This window comes from Pteropus medius, unplaced genomic scaffold (assembly GCF_902729225.1).
Source record: "Pteropus medius unplaced genomic scaffold, Ma_sr-lr_union100, whole genome shotgun sequence".
In the NCBI taxonomy this organism is placed as follows: Eukaryota; Metazoa; Chordata; class Mammalia; order Chiroptera; family Pteropodidae; genus Pteropus; species Pteropus medius.
This window is the reverse complement of record NW_024352004.1, coordinates 1,284,121-1,299,945: the sequence shown is the minus strand read 5'-3', so window position 1 is coordinate 1,299,945 and position 15,825 is coordinate 1,284,121. Positions and strand designations below refer to the sequence as shown.

Below are 15,825 nucleotides of genomic sequence, written 5' to 3'. Positions count from 1 at the left end.
AAAGTTAGCAAATCAAATTTTAAAAATATATAAAAAGATAATACATCATGACCAAACGAAGTTTATCCCAGAACCGTAAAATTGGTGTAACATTTAAAAAATCAATGTATTTCACCATATACATTATTAACCGAATAACATAAAATATTATTCATTTCTTAACATATATGTAATGTAGAACATATACATTAACAAAATATAAAAGAAAAATTATATGATCATCTCAATAATGCAGAAAAAGCATCAGACAATATCCAACATCTCTTCCTAATTAAAAAATAAGTAAACTGAGGATAGAAAGGAACACCATCAACCCGACAAAAGCCACCTGTGAGAAAAACCACAGCTAACACCAAACTTAATGGTGAAATACTGAATGCTTTCCCCCTGCTCTCAGGAACAAAGCAAGAATGTCCACTCTCCACTCTATTCAGCAACGTACTAGAGATTGTTCTCAGTGCTATAAGGCATGAAAAGGAAATAAGATGTCCAGATTGGGAAGGAAGAAGTGATACTGTCTTGAGTCACACACATTATTGTTTATGTAGAAAATCTTATGGAATCTATAGACAAATAAAACTAGAACTAATAGGATTTCAGGACAGTGTCAGAATACAAGATCAATACATTTCCATATATTAGCAACCAGCAATTGGAAATTGGAAATATTTCACATGCTACAGAGCATCACTTGAATCCCTAATAGAACATTCCCACACTGGGCACTGAGGCCCCAAGTTGAGTCAACCTCGTACTTTAGCTTCCAACCCCCAGTGCTGCTGTAAGGTTCACACCATAATCGTTCCTCCTATCCACACCCAGCTGCTGTTTATGGAAGGGTTCAGGCTGTGGTGTCAATTCAATTGCCAGGGAAACTTTCTCGACAAGCAAGGGAAGGCTGTGAGGTCAGAGGCCTGGGGAGCAGCAGCACTTGGGCAGGTAGAGTTGGAGATGACAAGAGCCATGGAGAGGAAGCCAAGAGAGCGTTAGTCGAGGATGTGGAGGGTTCTGAAGAGACCACCGAGCTTCCCCTGGGAGCCTGTCCTTGGTGGCACACACACTCGTAGCCCAGCCACCCAGCTGAGCCAAGATCCCTGGGATGAACAGATGTATCCAAATCCCAGTCTCAGGACCAGCCGTGCAAGGACCGTTCCCAGCCTCTACATCTCTAGGAAGAGGCCACAGCACATTCCCATCCTGATATAATCTTGGGAGCAATCCTTCTCACCAGACCCGAGGCTGTCACTTCCTGCCACACTCCAAGCTCCTGGGGACCTAGCTTGCCCATTGCCATGATAACCCCACCATCAACCCCTATCTACTATCCTGGGGAGCAGAGAATGGGACAGCCTGGGAACCCCTATCCCCAGAGTAAGAAAAAGCAGCTTCTTTGGAAAAAGATACAAGCCTTTAAGAAGGGGCCTGGGATGATGAGACCTCCCCGAAGGAGTCAGTCTCCTCTGCAGAGGTTGATCAGAGCTCATAAATCACCAAATCCATGTCGGCATCACCTCAGAACAAGCACCTGGGGTGAGAACCCTGGCCTGGATTTGGGGATAGATGACCTCGGGGTGCGATGGGGTGAGAAGCCAGAGGAAGAAAAAACAGACTTCAGTGTAGAAGGGGCCAGGATTAGGGTGAGCAGCAGATCTGAAGCCTGCCCAGAGAGAGTGGAGGAAAGGGGACAGAGGGGCAGGAGTGGAGGGTGATGAAAGTTCGTCTACGCGTGATGGGAGACCCCACACCGTTACAGGCTCCTGGGTAGGACAGACAGCATGTGGAGCAGAGCAGTTAAGTTTTCTGAGTCAAATTCGCATTCAAGTACTGACTTCCTGAAGGATCAGCTGAGGCAAATGAACGTCCTCATTTTTTGTGTTGAATCAATGAGCTAGGGCACAGAACGTGCTCAACACAATGCCTGGGCTAGTAGCTTTCAATAAATGGAAATGAATGCTTGTTAGCATTCACCCTCACAAAGGGTGGTGATGGGCCCGCATGGAGAGTGGAGGTGAGCAGACGGGTGACACTGGCAAGAGAGAATGAGGAGAGGAAGGGCAGGATGGGAGAGGGGTTGGAAAATGGGCTGAGGTGAGGACAGGGAGGGCGGGAGGGGGTTCCTGGAACAGCACCACGGGCTTTAGGATCCCTCAGGCACTGTCCTCACCTGCAGCTCCCTTCCTCTCACCTTCTTTCTACCAGGTGCCAATGGACTTCCCTGCTGTAGCAAGGAGTCGGTGGACATTATGGAGACACAGTGAGAACCAGTTCCCCACCATCATAGGACCTCTCCTCCACCTTCCAGGACCACCAACACTTACTACCCTCAGCCACCACTGCCACATTTTCACTTACCCTCCTAACCCAGGATCTCCGTCTATCTTGTTCATTTCCAAAATCTTCCCAAAGGCAGTATCCAGGCCAACAGGCCATTGGCGGGAGGTGTCATTTCCCCTTCTGCTTCTGCCTCCAGTCGCTGATGTTGGAGGAAGATTAAGGAGTGGTGGAGAACACCCAGGGACGTGGATGGGACCTGATTCCTTAGAGCCACTTTGGTCTAAGGACAGAGCTATCTGAGCTGGGGTGGGCAGGTGCCTAAAGAGGAGAAGTGGTCACATGGCTGAGCCCTGAAAGCAACAGCCAAGATGGCAGCACATTGCAGACAAAAACTGACGAACCCTACACACACACACGCACAAACACATACACCTCTGTTTTTCACATCTGGCAAGCCGGGACTGGGCAGGTTGGTGGCAGGGGGTGGGAGTGGGGTGATGTCCTGTGCTTTTCCTTTTGTGAGGAGTCACTTTCTGGGCACTGGTCCTCCAAGTGAGCTGCACCAGCTAACAAAATGCTTAATTACAACAAAGATTCCTGGGGCTCACCTCCAACCAACTGGATCCCTCCTTGCAGGTGGGGAGGCAACTGAGGAAGCTCTCCAGGCACTTCCTAAACACGCTGGAGTTTGAGAATACACCTCCAGAATTCTTAGTGGGATTGGGGACAGCCAGAGGAGTGGATGAGCTGGGAGCATCTTGCTAGTCCCAGAAACTCCCTTTCTGCTAAAGCCATCCCACCTCACCCCATGGAGCCCTGTCACCCTCTGTCTCCTTCTGTCTTAGGGATGACGTAAACCAACATGAGCAGGCACAAGAGGAAGATGAATCGGACGTAACGGTGAACTGGGTCACCTCTTATGGGGAGGTGGTAGGCAAGGGACAGGGTTCCTTGAGACCCATCTTCCCTAAATTCTGACCAGCCCCTGCCCTTGACAATTCTGGGACCCTAGTACCAGGCCAGTGTTGGCACACTCAGGCACACCCACCCTCACCACCTGCCCACAAGGCCTCCCTGCCCCAGGCAGGTCTCTGCAAAGAGATAAGTGTAGGGAAGGAAGTTAGCAGTGTTTGGGGTCGGGGGTAAGTCTGGCAGGAAATTGATGCGAGGGAAGACCTCAGGGGTAGGGGCCTCCTTAGCTTTCAGTTGAAACTTTTCAGCTGGAGAATGAATTGCTAGAGCTGGAGACTCCACAAATAGTGGACCTGGATGTAGCCCCAGAACTGGAGATGGAGGTAGAACCAGAGACCAAAGCTGAGCCATGCCCAGCACCCACACTCAATCCTGAGGCTAAGCAGGACTCCCACGTGGAAGCCTACTGTGAAGACCCTGAGCAACAGGACAAGACAGAGTCCCTCCACTCCTGCACAGCGGAACTAACACAGCAGGATGCCAGCCAGGGCACTATGACTTTGACCTCCAACTACCTGAGTTCCACCTGCAAAGAGGTAAGTATAGAGAAGGAAATGAGCAGCAGGGGATGGGTGAGGGTGGGGAGCATGGCAGAGAATGGGTGCCAGGGAGGACCTCCGGGACAGGTGCCTCTTCAGCTTTCAGTTGAAACTTTTCAGCAGGAGAATGAATTGCTAGAGCTGGAGCCCCCACAGAAAGTGGACCTGGAGGATCAGGAGTTCACCTACCAACGCTCTATCCATGTGCAGACCTCCAAGCACCTCTTCTGGGCAGACAAGTTCATCCAGGCCTCAGAATACAACCTGAAACAGGAAACCAGCAGGCAGCCTGGCAAGAAGAACACAGATAAGACCAAAAGCCACCCAAAACAGGGGTCAGTCCCCAAGAACACCCCGTGCTCCAAAGAGCAGCTCCAGAACCCCAGCATCCAGCCAGATCTTCCAGACACAGTCTCCGATCAGCCACCAAGCGCCCCCTCGCCTTCCCCCACTCTCCAACCATCTCTCGGCCTGGAAGATTTGATCAACTTCGCATCTTCCCTAGCCGTGGCCTCTTCCAACAAGATGGACTTGCCCAGTTTGGAGCACATGATAAAAACTCCGCCCCAGAAGGCCATGGAGCCTTCTACAGAGCCCATGGTAGAGAACGCCTCCCAGCCTGCTAAGGACAAGCCAGAGCAGGAGAAGCTTTCTGAGTTGCCAAAGAAGTCACCAGAGAAACCACTGGAAACCGAGGAGCCACACAGAGCTCAGAAGCTGGAACACAAGAATTTCTTTGACTGTAGGAAGCCAGGAATCCAGAAGACCACCATTCAAGGGCAATTGAAGTTGCTCCAGTCTCCAGCTGTGTCCCCTCCGCAGCAAGGAGATGAGAAAAAGTGAGGATGGTGCACAGCTTCTCCCAAGAGGAGGCCGTGCTAGGCTGTGTGGGCGGGCCCACTCCTCACACAGTCGGGTGGGAGTGGGGAACAGCGGAATGAGGGGCTTGGGTGGGGGATGGGGTGGGCTGTGACGTCTTAACCTCAGTGACCTCATAAAGGCTGCTGGAAACAAGGTTCCAGTGGACTGAGGTGCAGTGCCAAGGCCAGGGCAGGAGAAGGCCTAGTGACCATGGAGGGTGAGCGCTCCAGGGCTCCAGCAGAGACTGGAGTTCAAAATGGGAAGGGCCATTCTAGCATTAGGAAGCTTCTCACCCAGAGACAGATGGCCCCTCCCCCACAGAAAAACTTAGGCTAGTATCTGCTCTGCTGAGACCCTGATGGCCCCAGCCCAGGGCCCAGGACACTTCCACTGAGTGGCAAATGAGGAAACAGGGTTCTCCAGCATCCCTTCTTCTTGGTGATGAATGAACACAAAAGAATGTCAGCTGCTCATCAGCGTGCAGCTGGGCTAGGCCCTCTAACCCCAGTGCCCTCCTTGGAAAGGCCTCTGGGTGCATTCCTCTCCCCCACCCTTCCCACCAGGACCCAAGTGACACTCTCTCTTTTGCGTTGCAGCTCGGTGCCGGTGCCGGGAGCCAAGAAAGGGAGTCCATTATTGCTGAAAATCCATTTTAAGCTGTCGTCCCCTTCTTCCCCCAGAGAGATGACTAAACAAAACCAGTAAAGCCTCCAGTGCTGGCCCCTGGCTCAGACTTTTTGTGCAGACACTCCCAGACCAGTGAGCTCACCTGGCTACGAAGTCCTGGTCTCAATTTTTTAGGGATGTCCCCCTCATTTTTTAGCTACCCCAGTGCCCCCTGCTCCCTGAGGGCTTTACCAGCCCTGTTTGTCCTCGCTCACTCCCCACGGGTAGTTCCACTTCACTTACATCTATCTAGGCCTCTGATGAGTCTTGGGGAGGCCTCAGTGCCCTTTCTGAGGCTTTAGTTTCTTAGATCCTGAAATGGGTCGTCGTCTTGGCCTGAAGCCAGGAACAGGTTGGGATCATCTGAGGAGAGAGCCTCCCAGGGGTGGGGCTGGGCAAGCAAGAAGGCAAGTCTGAAGGGCGTTCTTCCTGCTTCTCTCCATGAGGAAGGCCTGGTGTGGGGAAGGAACGGTGTCCAGGGGCTGGGAGGAAGAAAGCCAGAGGACTGGCCCTCCAGGGGCCCATAGACTTGAGTTAGAGGTACCTCAAAATGTAGGGGAGAACCATGTGTAATAGTGCACGCAATCCAGACACACACACACATACACACACACATATCATCAGCTGACCAGCAGCATATCACACAGACAGGCACATATAACACATCCACACACATAGACAGAAGTATGCTCCACACACATCATGTATACACACACATCAATACAAATGTGTACTAAACGTGCACACAAGTTGCACAAAGTTTCCCATATCAGGAGAAGACGGGCAATGTGAGGAAGGCTCTGGGAGAGAAGGGATGGCAGCAAAGGAGGGAAGGGAATTCTGAGTGTGGGGATGGACATGGTAATGAAGAAGGAAGTCGGAGAGAGAGAAAAGCGGGAAGCAGAGCCATGGCTTAGTCCCTGATGGGCTTTAAGACCTGCTCCGGTCCATGGCTCCCTGTCAAGTGAAAGCCCAGCCTTGCAGATCCTCAAGAGCCTGCCCTGCCTTGAGAGGGGGCCGGCAAAGAGGTGCTCAAGGTCTAGGAAAGTTGGATTAGGAAGAGGTGAGCACTTAAGAATGGGCTGAGGGCCAGAGGAGAAGGGGGCAGGAGGCTGGAAGGAGGGAAGAGGAGGAGATGCAGAGGTATCTGGAGAGAGGCTGGGCCAAAGGTATCATTCAGCTGTTGGGATGCATCTTCCTAGAGTATTTCTTTTTTAATGTGGTTTGTGGATTTGCATCGTTTGGAAAAGGGGATCCTTCCCAGGGAAGCTGGGGTAAGATAGTCACAGGGCCACCTGGGACTGGCCCCCAACCTCACATGCTCTGACTTCCGGACTCTAGGCTTGCTTCTTTTTCCCCTGGGCTTCTGTCTCCTGTGTGAGCTTCCAGGGTGGAGTCACAAATTCGGGTGCCTTAAAGGAGGCAGAAACTCAAAAGAATAAAGCAGCAGTTCCCCCAGGAGAGAAAAACAGGCCTGTGGTGAGGGAGAGCGTGCACCCCTGCCAAAAGACCTTAAAATCCATCCTAAAGCCAGCCTGGGAGCTTCGGCCTGGGGTACTGGACCATTCTCAGAGCCTGTGACTCTGCCTTTCAGGCAGCAGAGGGCGGAAGACCAAGAGACCCCTGGCAGCACAGAGAACATACAGGTGACCAGGGCTGGAGGAGGGGCCACTACTACCACAAGCTACTGTCCCCAGAATCCCCTGGATATAGGACTGTGGGTGCAGATTGGCATGGGGGTCCTGGGAGGAGGTGGAGCTGTGTGCCCACAGGTCTAGTCCTGGGTCCCCTGCAGTCTCAGCACTCAAGTGGGGAGTGTCTTCTCCCCACCTCCAAGGCCTCCACAGAAGCCTAAAAGACAGCTCACTCGAGATCCAGAAGAGGGGAAGGGCGACAGGACGCAGAAGGGGAGGCTGCAGCAGCACACTGCCCTGCTGACCCAGACAGAGCCAGGAGCGGCCATGGCCACAGGGGTTGAGCAGACCTCACCAAAGGCCAAGGAGTTCAAGGGCTTTGTGGCTACTCGTTCAGTGCAGTCAGGCCCAGGTGCTGGGCTCCAGAGGTGAGGGCAGGGACAGGCCGCCAGGCCTAGGGCGCTGGGTTTGGGGCAAGGCCTGCCTGGCCCTGGCATCTCTCTGCAGCAGGTGTAAAGGCCTTTCCAACCTCTTTCCCCGAGGCAGCTTTGCAGACGAGAACATGCTACTCCTGACACCCCGGCAGCTGGCAGGTGAGGGCCCTGCAGCTGGGAGCAGGGAGGAAAATTAGGAGGTGCTCAGGGCAGAACTACAAGGGGTCGCCTGTCCAGAGGCCGAAGTCACTGTGAGAAGCAGAAGCAGTGATTGTATTGTAACCTTCCCTCCATGCCAGTCTGATTTGTTCATCTCTACAACCCCAGGGTTCATTGGTGGATGGGTGTGTGTGTGTGTGTGTGTGTGTGTGTGTGTGTGTGTGTGTGTGTGTGTGTGTGTGCACGCGCTCACGGAAGGAAGAACGGATTAGTGGATAAAAAGATATTTGGATGGTGAATGGATAGATGGATGAACAGGATAGAAGAAGGGAGAGAGGAGGGAAATTGGGAGAAATGATGGAAACAAAGAATCTGAGTTCCCTGCCCCCTTGGGGCCTGGGGCTGTGGATTGGGGTAGAAGAAAACTTTTCAACATTTGGGGACCCCAGAATCCCCCAAAAATCATGCTATGATATTAGCAGAGGTCCCTTAAAGCAGAATCATTTCATCAATCAATATTTTCAGTGCCTGCTACATACCAGGTGCCAGTAGCCTCAAACTATTGTAGTTCCAGAGCCAGACTCGGGGAGTCCAAAGCTCAGCATTACCCCTACTAGTGTTGTGACCTTGGACATGAGTTTCAATTGTTTTTCATATAAACATGTCTAAACATGAGTTTGGGACATGAGAATTGAATGGGCACTTAAGTGCCAACACACAGCAGCCACTGTTGTTTATATTAAAAGTTATAATGCCTGGGGAGTTGGAGTGACTCAAGTCCTCAGCCCCATCTGATCTAAAGCGGGCAGATGTCAGAGTTCCTGTGGGTGCAGTTCACTTTGCTGCTGGCTCTCTTCCCTGCCCCCAGCGTTCCAGGATATCTTCAAACTGTTCAGCTCCAGCCCAACAGGCACTGTGGACATGCGCAGCATGAAAGCTGCCCTAAGCAACGTGGGTATCCAGCTGAGCCCACGGGAGATGTGTGAGGCTCTGCAGCAGGCAGACTTGGATGGTAGGTGTCCTCATCTCTGCCTTCTTGTTCTCTCTCATCTCTAGCCCCAGAGAACACCTCCCTTGACCACAGAATCCCTGGCCTGGTCTTAATTTAAAGTTCCCTCTTCCAAGAAGCCTGCCCTGATCAACATCCCTATCCCATAGCCCCTAAACATTTCTGCCATGTTGATCCGCATCCTGACTTGGGGCTCCCCCGGGCCAAGGGCTATTTCTCCCCAACTCAACCAGGGTCGACACTCAGCTAGAGGCAGGACTGACTTCTTGAATGCCTGGAACTTCTGGCAAGCCCCTGATGGTTGTGCAGGGTAGGCCTTCTGCAGGGGTAGGCACCCACAGCACCCCCTCCTCTCTCATCCCAGGTGATAGAACCGTAAGCTTCAAAGACTTCCTGGGTGTCCTCACCAACAGCCACCGCTTGGCTCAGTGCTTGAGTGAGTGGCAAGGCTGGAGGGGCAAGAGGGGGCTGGCCTGGGGAAGCTCCTCCTTACCCTCCTGTGTTGATACCAGGCCAGGTGAGGAATAGCCAGGGCTGTGACCAGCAGCGCCTGCAGACCCTGTTCTTCGAGATGCTGTTCAAGCTGATGAGGCTGGGCTGGGCTTTGTGCCCTACAAGTCAATGCAGGAGGTGATGAGGTGGGCACAACTCTATGTATCCAGCCTTAGGACCCAGAATAAGGAGAGGAGACTCTGTCTTGTATGGGGGTCCCCTGATGTGCCTGCCCCAGAAATAGGCCCCCACTCACCCCAGGCCAGAGACGAGTGGCTTCTTGTCCTGCTTTGGTTTCCCGCCTGTGAGACGGAGAGGGCTGGGGGAGGCAGTGTCTGAGGCCCCTGCCCCACTTTTCTTTTTCAAGCTACTACTCCAAGCAGCAGCGGGCTCTGCGGCTGAACTCAAGCTGCAAAAGCTGGTCCCGCGGCCAGGACCACTCCGCCAGTGCTCGAGTGGGCCTCACCTTCTTCTGCCAGGCCACACGCCTCAGCGGCCTTACCAGCACCCAGCTGGTGCGCTCGCTAAACAGATTGCACAAAACGGGTGCGCCCCTTTTTGGGGGCGGGGACTGCGGGAGGGGGGACTTTCACTCGGGACCAACTCTCAGAACTGGCCCCCTCCTTTTCCTCCGACGGGCTTCCCCACACCAGGTGCGCCCAGCCCCTACTCTCAGATACCTAATCTGGCCGAGCAGACGCTGCCAGAACACAAGACGCGTAATCCGGTGCCATGCTCTGAAGTCCGATTTTCCAAGTTCTACCGCCCCTACCGCCCCTACCGCCCCAGCCACCCCAAACCCAATCCGAAGATGCGCAGCCAAGGTGAAAGCTGGGGAAGGAGGTGTGGCCAGTGCACGGGGGCGGGCCATGCAGATAAGGGGCGGGCCATGTGAGGGGTGGGACAGGAGAATAGGAACCGGACAGACACAGGGGATGTCACAAGTGGGGATGGGAGGGGCAGGCGAAGAGTGGGAGCAGGACTCCAAGAAATGGGGACAGGGCCGGCGGAGATGGAGGCGGGACAGGCGAAGATGTGATCTGAGATCACTCACAGACCTAAGGACAGGGCATGGTACCCAGGTAGGAGGTGGGACTGGCGTCTAAGGGACTAAGGGATGGGCTGGCACAGAGGCGGACTGACTGTAGCTAATCCAGCGTCTCTAACCCTAACGGTGCACTGGACCTTTCACCCGTTTCCTCCACTCTCCGGCAGGATTCGTGGATCAGCCACTAGAGAATATAAGCCCCTGGAAGCTGGCTTCCTCTCCGCCAACTCTAGTGCAAAAGCAGCCCTTCTCCCCTTCGCCGATCTGTTTGCAAGGGCCTGCGAAGAAGAACTTGTACAAGTAAATCATGTGCTGAGTGAAACCGGCTGCGGTGTAGTGGAGGGCACGGAGCGGACGCAGATCTTTTGCAAACATCTTTATTAATCTTGTATAAAAATAAGGTCCATGGAGAGTCCCTGGAGTTGGGGATGGGGCGAGGTTGCACTTTATAAGTTACCGGCCAGGCTCCCACTGAGGCTAAATACAGTATGGCTATTGGGGGGCAAGGGATGCTGCAAGCAGCATTTGGAGGGAGGGGCCGGCAAAACTGCCCCCTATGGCAAGATGAGGCCGTGCCTGCCCATTTGAAGTGGGCCCACAGTGGGGGACAGCAGCAGAGGGGGCTGCCCGGCCCAGCCGAGCTGAGGGTATTCACCACCTTCCTTGAGCCCCAGCTTGCCCCTGCCCCTACTCCACAGTCTATCTGCAGAAATGGAGGCTACAGAGAGAGATCAGAGGTGACCTGCACGGGGGGCCCCAGGGGGCGCCGGCGAGCACTGCGGCGGCCTGTGTCTGAACGAATGTAGGGCTGGTTCCGCAGATCTAGCAGAGAAGACACATTTACGCTTCAGGAGTCTGCCTAGGGCTGAGACCACCACTCCAAGGCACACGCCTCACCTTCTAGAGATGCAGGTTGTACGCATGGGGCAGGGGGCCTGTTTATGTTTACCAGACCCTCTCAAACACATCCCAGCATGCATGGCCCAGGGGAGGGCAAGCAAGACTTAGTCCCCCAAGGTTCCCCAGGGCCGTGAGCAACCACTGGGATCAGACACCAGACCATCTGGGTACCTGGGGGCTATAGGGGGATCTCCTCTCCCAGGCTGGCCTCACAGAGGAGCCTGGATGTCCGCTTGCCGGTGCGGGCCGTGAAGGGCACCGTCTTGAGCACTGAGGGTTGGGACGGAGGAGGGGAGAGAGAAGGGAAAAAGAAAAAAAAAGACAGAAAAAGTAGCAAAGAGGCCGTGAGGCAGCCAGACCCCCCAGGGAGGAGGCAGCGTGGATGAAGGACAGCACAGAAGGACAGACTGAGGACAGGACAGGCCTGGCCGAGCCCTCACCTGTGATGATATCTTCAATGGCCCCGTCACGGTCACTCTCATAGATGAGTGGCTCCTTCTGCTGCTTCCGTTTCAGCTCAGAGATGAGGTCCATCTGCTGCCGACGAATCTTGGGTGGGGACTAGGAGGAGGGGAAGGGTATGCAGCTCCAGCTCTGGGATCCCCTCCCCCACACCACCAAACTCCATCTGTCTGGTCCCCCACAGCAAGCCCCCACTGCTGGCTTGAGTAGAAGGAACCCATTCCCATATCAGGCTACTGGAACGCTGTCCTCGCCTTGGGCAGGGTCTGTTAGTAAAAAGTGTGGAGGAGGGCCAGATCTTTGGGATGCGGTGCCCAGGACAAGGGTCTGGGAGGTAGGGTCCACCTACCTCCAGGACCAAACTCAGAGGCAGCAGCCTACCTTGGGTGCTGGGGGCTCCCCTCTGCCCGGCATGTCGGCGCCTGCCTCCTGGGCAGCTGCTTCTTTCTTCCACTGTTCCACCTCCTGCTCAGCTTTCTGAGGGGCCGAGATGGGTCTCCATGAACAAAAACCGCTCTCACCTAACCTGCTCCTCAGACAGAAGCAGCCCCTGCCCCTCCCACCACCCAAGTGGAGAGGCTGCAGTGGTCCCAGCCTGCCCACCAGACACATACCTTGTAGGCCTTGATGAAGCGGCTAAAGAGGGAAAAGAACATGGAGGGCGACGTGGTCTTGGAGTTCTCTCCGAAGTACTCCACCACGGACTCGTAGGCCTCCTGCGGGCACAGCCTGTCAGCTCCATCAGCATGGACCCCTTGGAGCCTGACCACAGCTCTGTAACCCCCCCATTAAGACACCAGCCACTTCATCACCTCCGCCCTCCCCTCACTCCTTCACTCTGCCCCTCACTCCTCCTCCATCCCCCAAGGTGGCCCTGCTGGAGCCATGTCCCTCTAGGCTTTGGCTATTCAACCCCACCTAGGTAGCCCTTCATACGCCACCCCACCCTCCCCACCTCCGGGGTTGGGCCAGACCCAGCCCACCTGAGCGGTCTTGCTGTCTGCTAGCAGCTTATCCATGGTGGGCGAGTTGGCCCTCAGGAACTCCTTGAGCACCAGGCAGTCGTCCTGCCGCACAAACTCCCGCTGGGTCAACTCCAGGCCTCGCTGTAGGGAGCGCACATCCCCTAGGACACTGTCCAGGGACACTGAATGGGGAGGGGGGGCAGTAGAGAGGCAAGGAATCAGAGAGGCAGCATTCTCGCCCCATCACATCCTGTGGTCTGTGGTCTCTTTACTTTCTCCCAACCCATATCAGTCCCCAGGGCTGAGCCCCTTCCCTCACCCAAGAGGGGGTACCTCCCACTCATACCTGAGCCTGCCTTGTCCAGAAAGTGAAGGTCGCTGTGGAAGCCTGTGAGCTGTGGATACTTCTCAGCAATGACCTTCACCAGGTAGTGCAGTAGCGTCTGCTTGCGGTCAGTCGATTTCATCTCCAGCAGCTGAATGAGGACCTGCTGTAAGCCAGAGGCCACCAGCCCTCCCCCACCCCCCGGGGGTCCCCCAGGGGGCCCCCAGGCAGAAGGGGACCCCTTCTCCTGCCCCTTACCGCATCCAGACTCTGGAGCCGGAAGCCATAGGCCGCTCCACGCTTGCTGCTGTTCATGTAGTTGCCAAAGGCCAGGACAATCTGGGGGAGGCAGGGGAGAGCTCAGCAGGGTGCTGGGCTGAGGAAACCCCCTGAAGTATAAATTGTACAGGAAAAGGTGGCAAGGAGCAAGCCCCACACTCAGACCTTACCGCACTCCTGCATGGACTTCTCAGGTCCGTGACACATGTACATGCATGTGTACATGTTTGACACAACGTGCACAGCTAACACTATGGCATACCCAATTTTGTTCTCTGCTATTCCTACACCAAACTGTCCTGCCAACATCTCCTCCTAGGCTGTGGGGCTGCCACCTTTCTAACAGCCATTTCCATTGATTCTCTGAGACTGCTGAGCAGGTGTGGATGTTCTGCTAATCACACAGTAACCACCAGAGGGGCTGAGTCCTCAGGCAGGGTCTGACGTGCATGTCCCCATCCCCACCCTGAGCCTATATGAGAGAGGTGGGAACATATCTGTTGCCTCCCAGGTGTGCAAGACAAGGCCTGGGTCTCCTCACCGGACTCAGAAAAGGCAATGAATCAAGGGTAGACCCTACGTCCCAGACCCTTGCCCTGGGCTCTCACCTCTAGGATCTGCCGGAGTTTGTCAGAGGACTTGATGGACATTGAGGCTGCAATGACGGCATTCAGTTGCTGGGGGTGAGATAGCGGAGGCGAGGTAAGTTGGGGTGGGGTGAGGGCAAGCCCACAGGAGGCACAAGCACCCCCAAATGCCCTCGTAGAGCCCAGGCTGAGAGGGACCTCCTCCCCAACCCCAACCCAAGAGGCACCCACAATGCCCTGCCTGCCCCGCCCACACCGGCATGAGCAGCTGGACAGTATCCGGGAAGTTGCCCAGGAAGGTGAGCGTGGCCATGCGCTCTGGCAGGCGAGGGATGCGGCTGAAGCGCAGCATGAAGCGGTCCTCCTCCGACAGCTCCTCCATCGGCCGCTGCTCCTTCTCGAAGCGGGCGATGAGGCTGCGTTCATACTCCGTGGGAAGGAAGCGGGTCAGCAGCTCCAGGAAGTCCAGGCCAAGGGCCTGGAGGTCATACCTGGAAGCAGAGGGGTAGGTATCGCTCCATACCCATTAGTTCTTGAGAGCAGGACTGGCCCCTCCCTTTCCCTGATTGAATAAATGGACTTCGGTATTTGCTATTTGCCAACAGCTTAAGGGAACGAGAGGTAGGAGTCAAAGAAAGTTAGCAACTGAGAAGCCTGGGGTCCCCATCATACATCAGTGGCAGATGCCCAGCTGTAAATGCCTGAGCCTGAGTGCCCATAGCTGGGTAAGGAGGCAGAGAGGGAATGGGAACATCTCAGTCTTGGCATAAACTCAGGGTATGGCTTCGGTTTCTCAGCCTGAAAACGGGAACAAGGTTCCCTGCCCTACTTCCTGACCGGAGCTGGTATGAAGCTTTGTAGGCTCTATCCCACAGTTAGGGCTCTTTTACTAGGATCTACCTAATGACCCTGGCTGAGTGGAAAGGCTGGGCTGCCCATAGCCCAGAGCAGAGGTACTCACGTCTCGATGGCCTGGCAGATGCGGTCAGCCCCCAGGTTGCCCTTGCGCAGGGTGATGGCCAGGTTCTTAGCCCGGTTGGCCTCAATGAGTATGGCCTTGGTGGGGGCCTTCTGGGTTGCCCTACTCTTGAGAGCGCTAAGGTCCAGGCCGGGACCTTGGGACTTAGTCTTGAACTGCTCCTCAAAGTCACTCATATCCAGCTCCTGAGGACACAGGGAGAGGAGGTGGGTCTGGGTTGGCCTGGGGGCTGGTACATTCCTGGCTAAGCACTGTGCTCCATGCTAGAGCCACCTAGCCACCCTGACCAGGCCACTGGCAGAGAAACAAACCAATAACCCAGCTCGACCACAGGCCCTAAGGAGGGTATAGGGGAAGCAAAGGGAGCATTGAGGAGGAGGAGGAGAAGGAACAGCACCCAACCCAGGGGACTCAAGCCATTACAGTCGAAGGAAAAGCTGCATTGTCCAGGGGTAGAGAAGGGGAAAAGGAAGGGCATTCCAGGCAGAGGGAACAGCATGAGCAATGTCCTGGAGGCCAGAGAAAACATCCCTTTTGGAAAAGTGGAAGTGGAATTAGAAGGGCTGAAGCCCTGGTTGTCCGTAGGAAGGTGGTGGGAGAGGGGCCTGAAAGGAGGAGAGAGAGGCCAGACTTGGGGGAGGGATGTGCCCCTCTGCAGGAATAGAGGAGAAAGGCTTTAGGGGTCAGGATACACTGCCTACTAAATGCGCTACTCCAGTATGGCTTAATGCCCATCCCTGGGCCTCCATGTCTTCATCCATAAAATGAGGTGGAGGAGGTGACCACCCCTAGTGCCCAGCATGATTCAGGCAAGTGTCTTCCTCCTCTGGTGCCCACCCTAGTGGCAAGCGGGGCCACACTCACCTGTAGCACCTTCTCATCATTGAGCTCAGTGAAGACAGTGCCGGTGATCTGACTGGGTTTCAGGGCCACCCAGTTTAAGAGTGGCATTCTAAACTTGGTCTGGATGGGTTTCTTGGCCTTCACTCCTAAGAAGGAGGGAGTGGTGAGCACTGGGTGGTAGGGAGTGGAGTGGCTGGAGGGTACCAGAGCATAGCCAGGAACGACAGGCCATGCAGGAGGCAGTAGGAGACCCACAAAGGGTCCTGGAGGACAGCGAGGCCAGGGCCCCACCCTTCATCTCTCCGCAGCCGTAGGCAGTCCACTCACCTGGGCCCATCTCTGGGCTGGGCCCTCCAAGGGCAGGAGTGGGACCTCCCGGAGGCGGTGGGGGTGGTGG

At 55.0% G+C, this 15,825-nt stretch overlaps 1 protein-coding gene across 3 annotated transcripts in view; it reads right to left on the bottom strand.

The window, feature by feature from the left end:
- Positions 1-10,449: 10,449 nt before the first annotated feature.
- The window catches only part of FMNL1 (formin like 1), a 24,188-nt gene continuing 18,812 nt past the window's right edge, over positions 10,450-15,825 (bottom strand). For 2 of the 3 annotated variants that reach the window (XM_039846786.1, XM_039846785.1), the window contains exons 15-26: positions 15,756-15,825; positions 15,450-15,574; positions 14,568-14,770; positions 13,863-14,097; positions 13,628-13,696; positions 12,999-13,079; positions 12,762-12,891; positions 12,434-12,597; positions 12,065-12,166; positions 11,832-11,927; positions 11,429-11,549; positions 10,450-10,910 (exon numbers count right to left, since the gene is read on the bottom strand). The exon at positions 15,756-15,825 is cut by the window's right edge and continues 230 nt beyond it. In XM_039846786.1, the coding sequence (XP_039702720.1) occupies positions 10,807-10,910; positions 11,429-11,549; positions 11,832-11,927; positions 12,065-12,166; positions 12,434-12,597; positions 12,762-12,891; positions 12,999-13,079; positions 13,628-13,696; positions 13,863-14,097; positions 14,568-14,770; positions 15,450-15,574; positions 15,756-15,825 (1,500 nt within the window). In that variant the 3' untranslated portion in view covers positions 10,450-10,806. Of the gene's footprint in view, positions 10,911-10,952; positions 11,259-11,428; positions 11,550-11,831; positions 11,928-12,064; positions 12,167-12,433; positions 12,598-12,761; positions 12,892-12,998; positions 13,080-13,627; positions 13,697-13,862; positions 14,098-14,567; positions 14,771-15,449; positions 15,575-15,755 lie in introns of those variants that run through there. The other variant, XM_039846787.1, reaches the window with a different exon arrangement.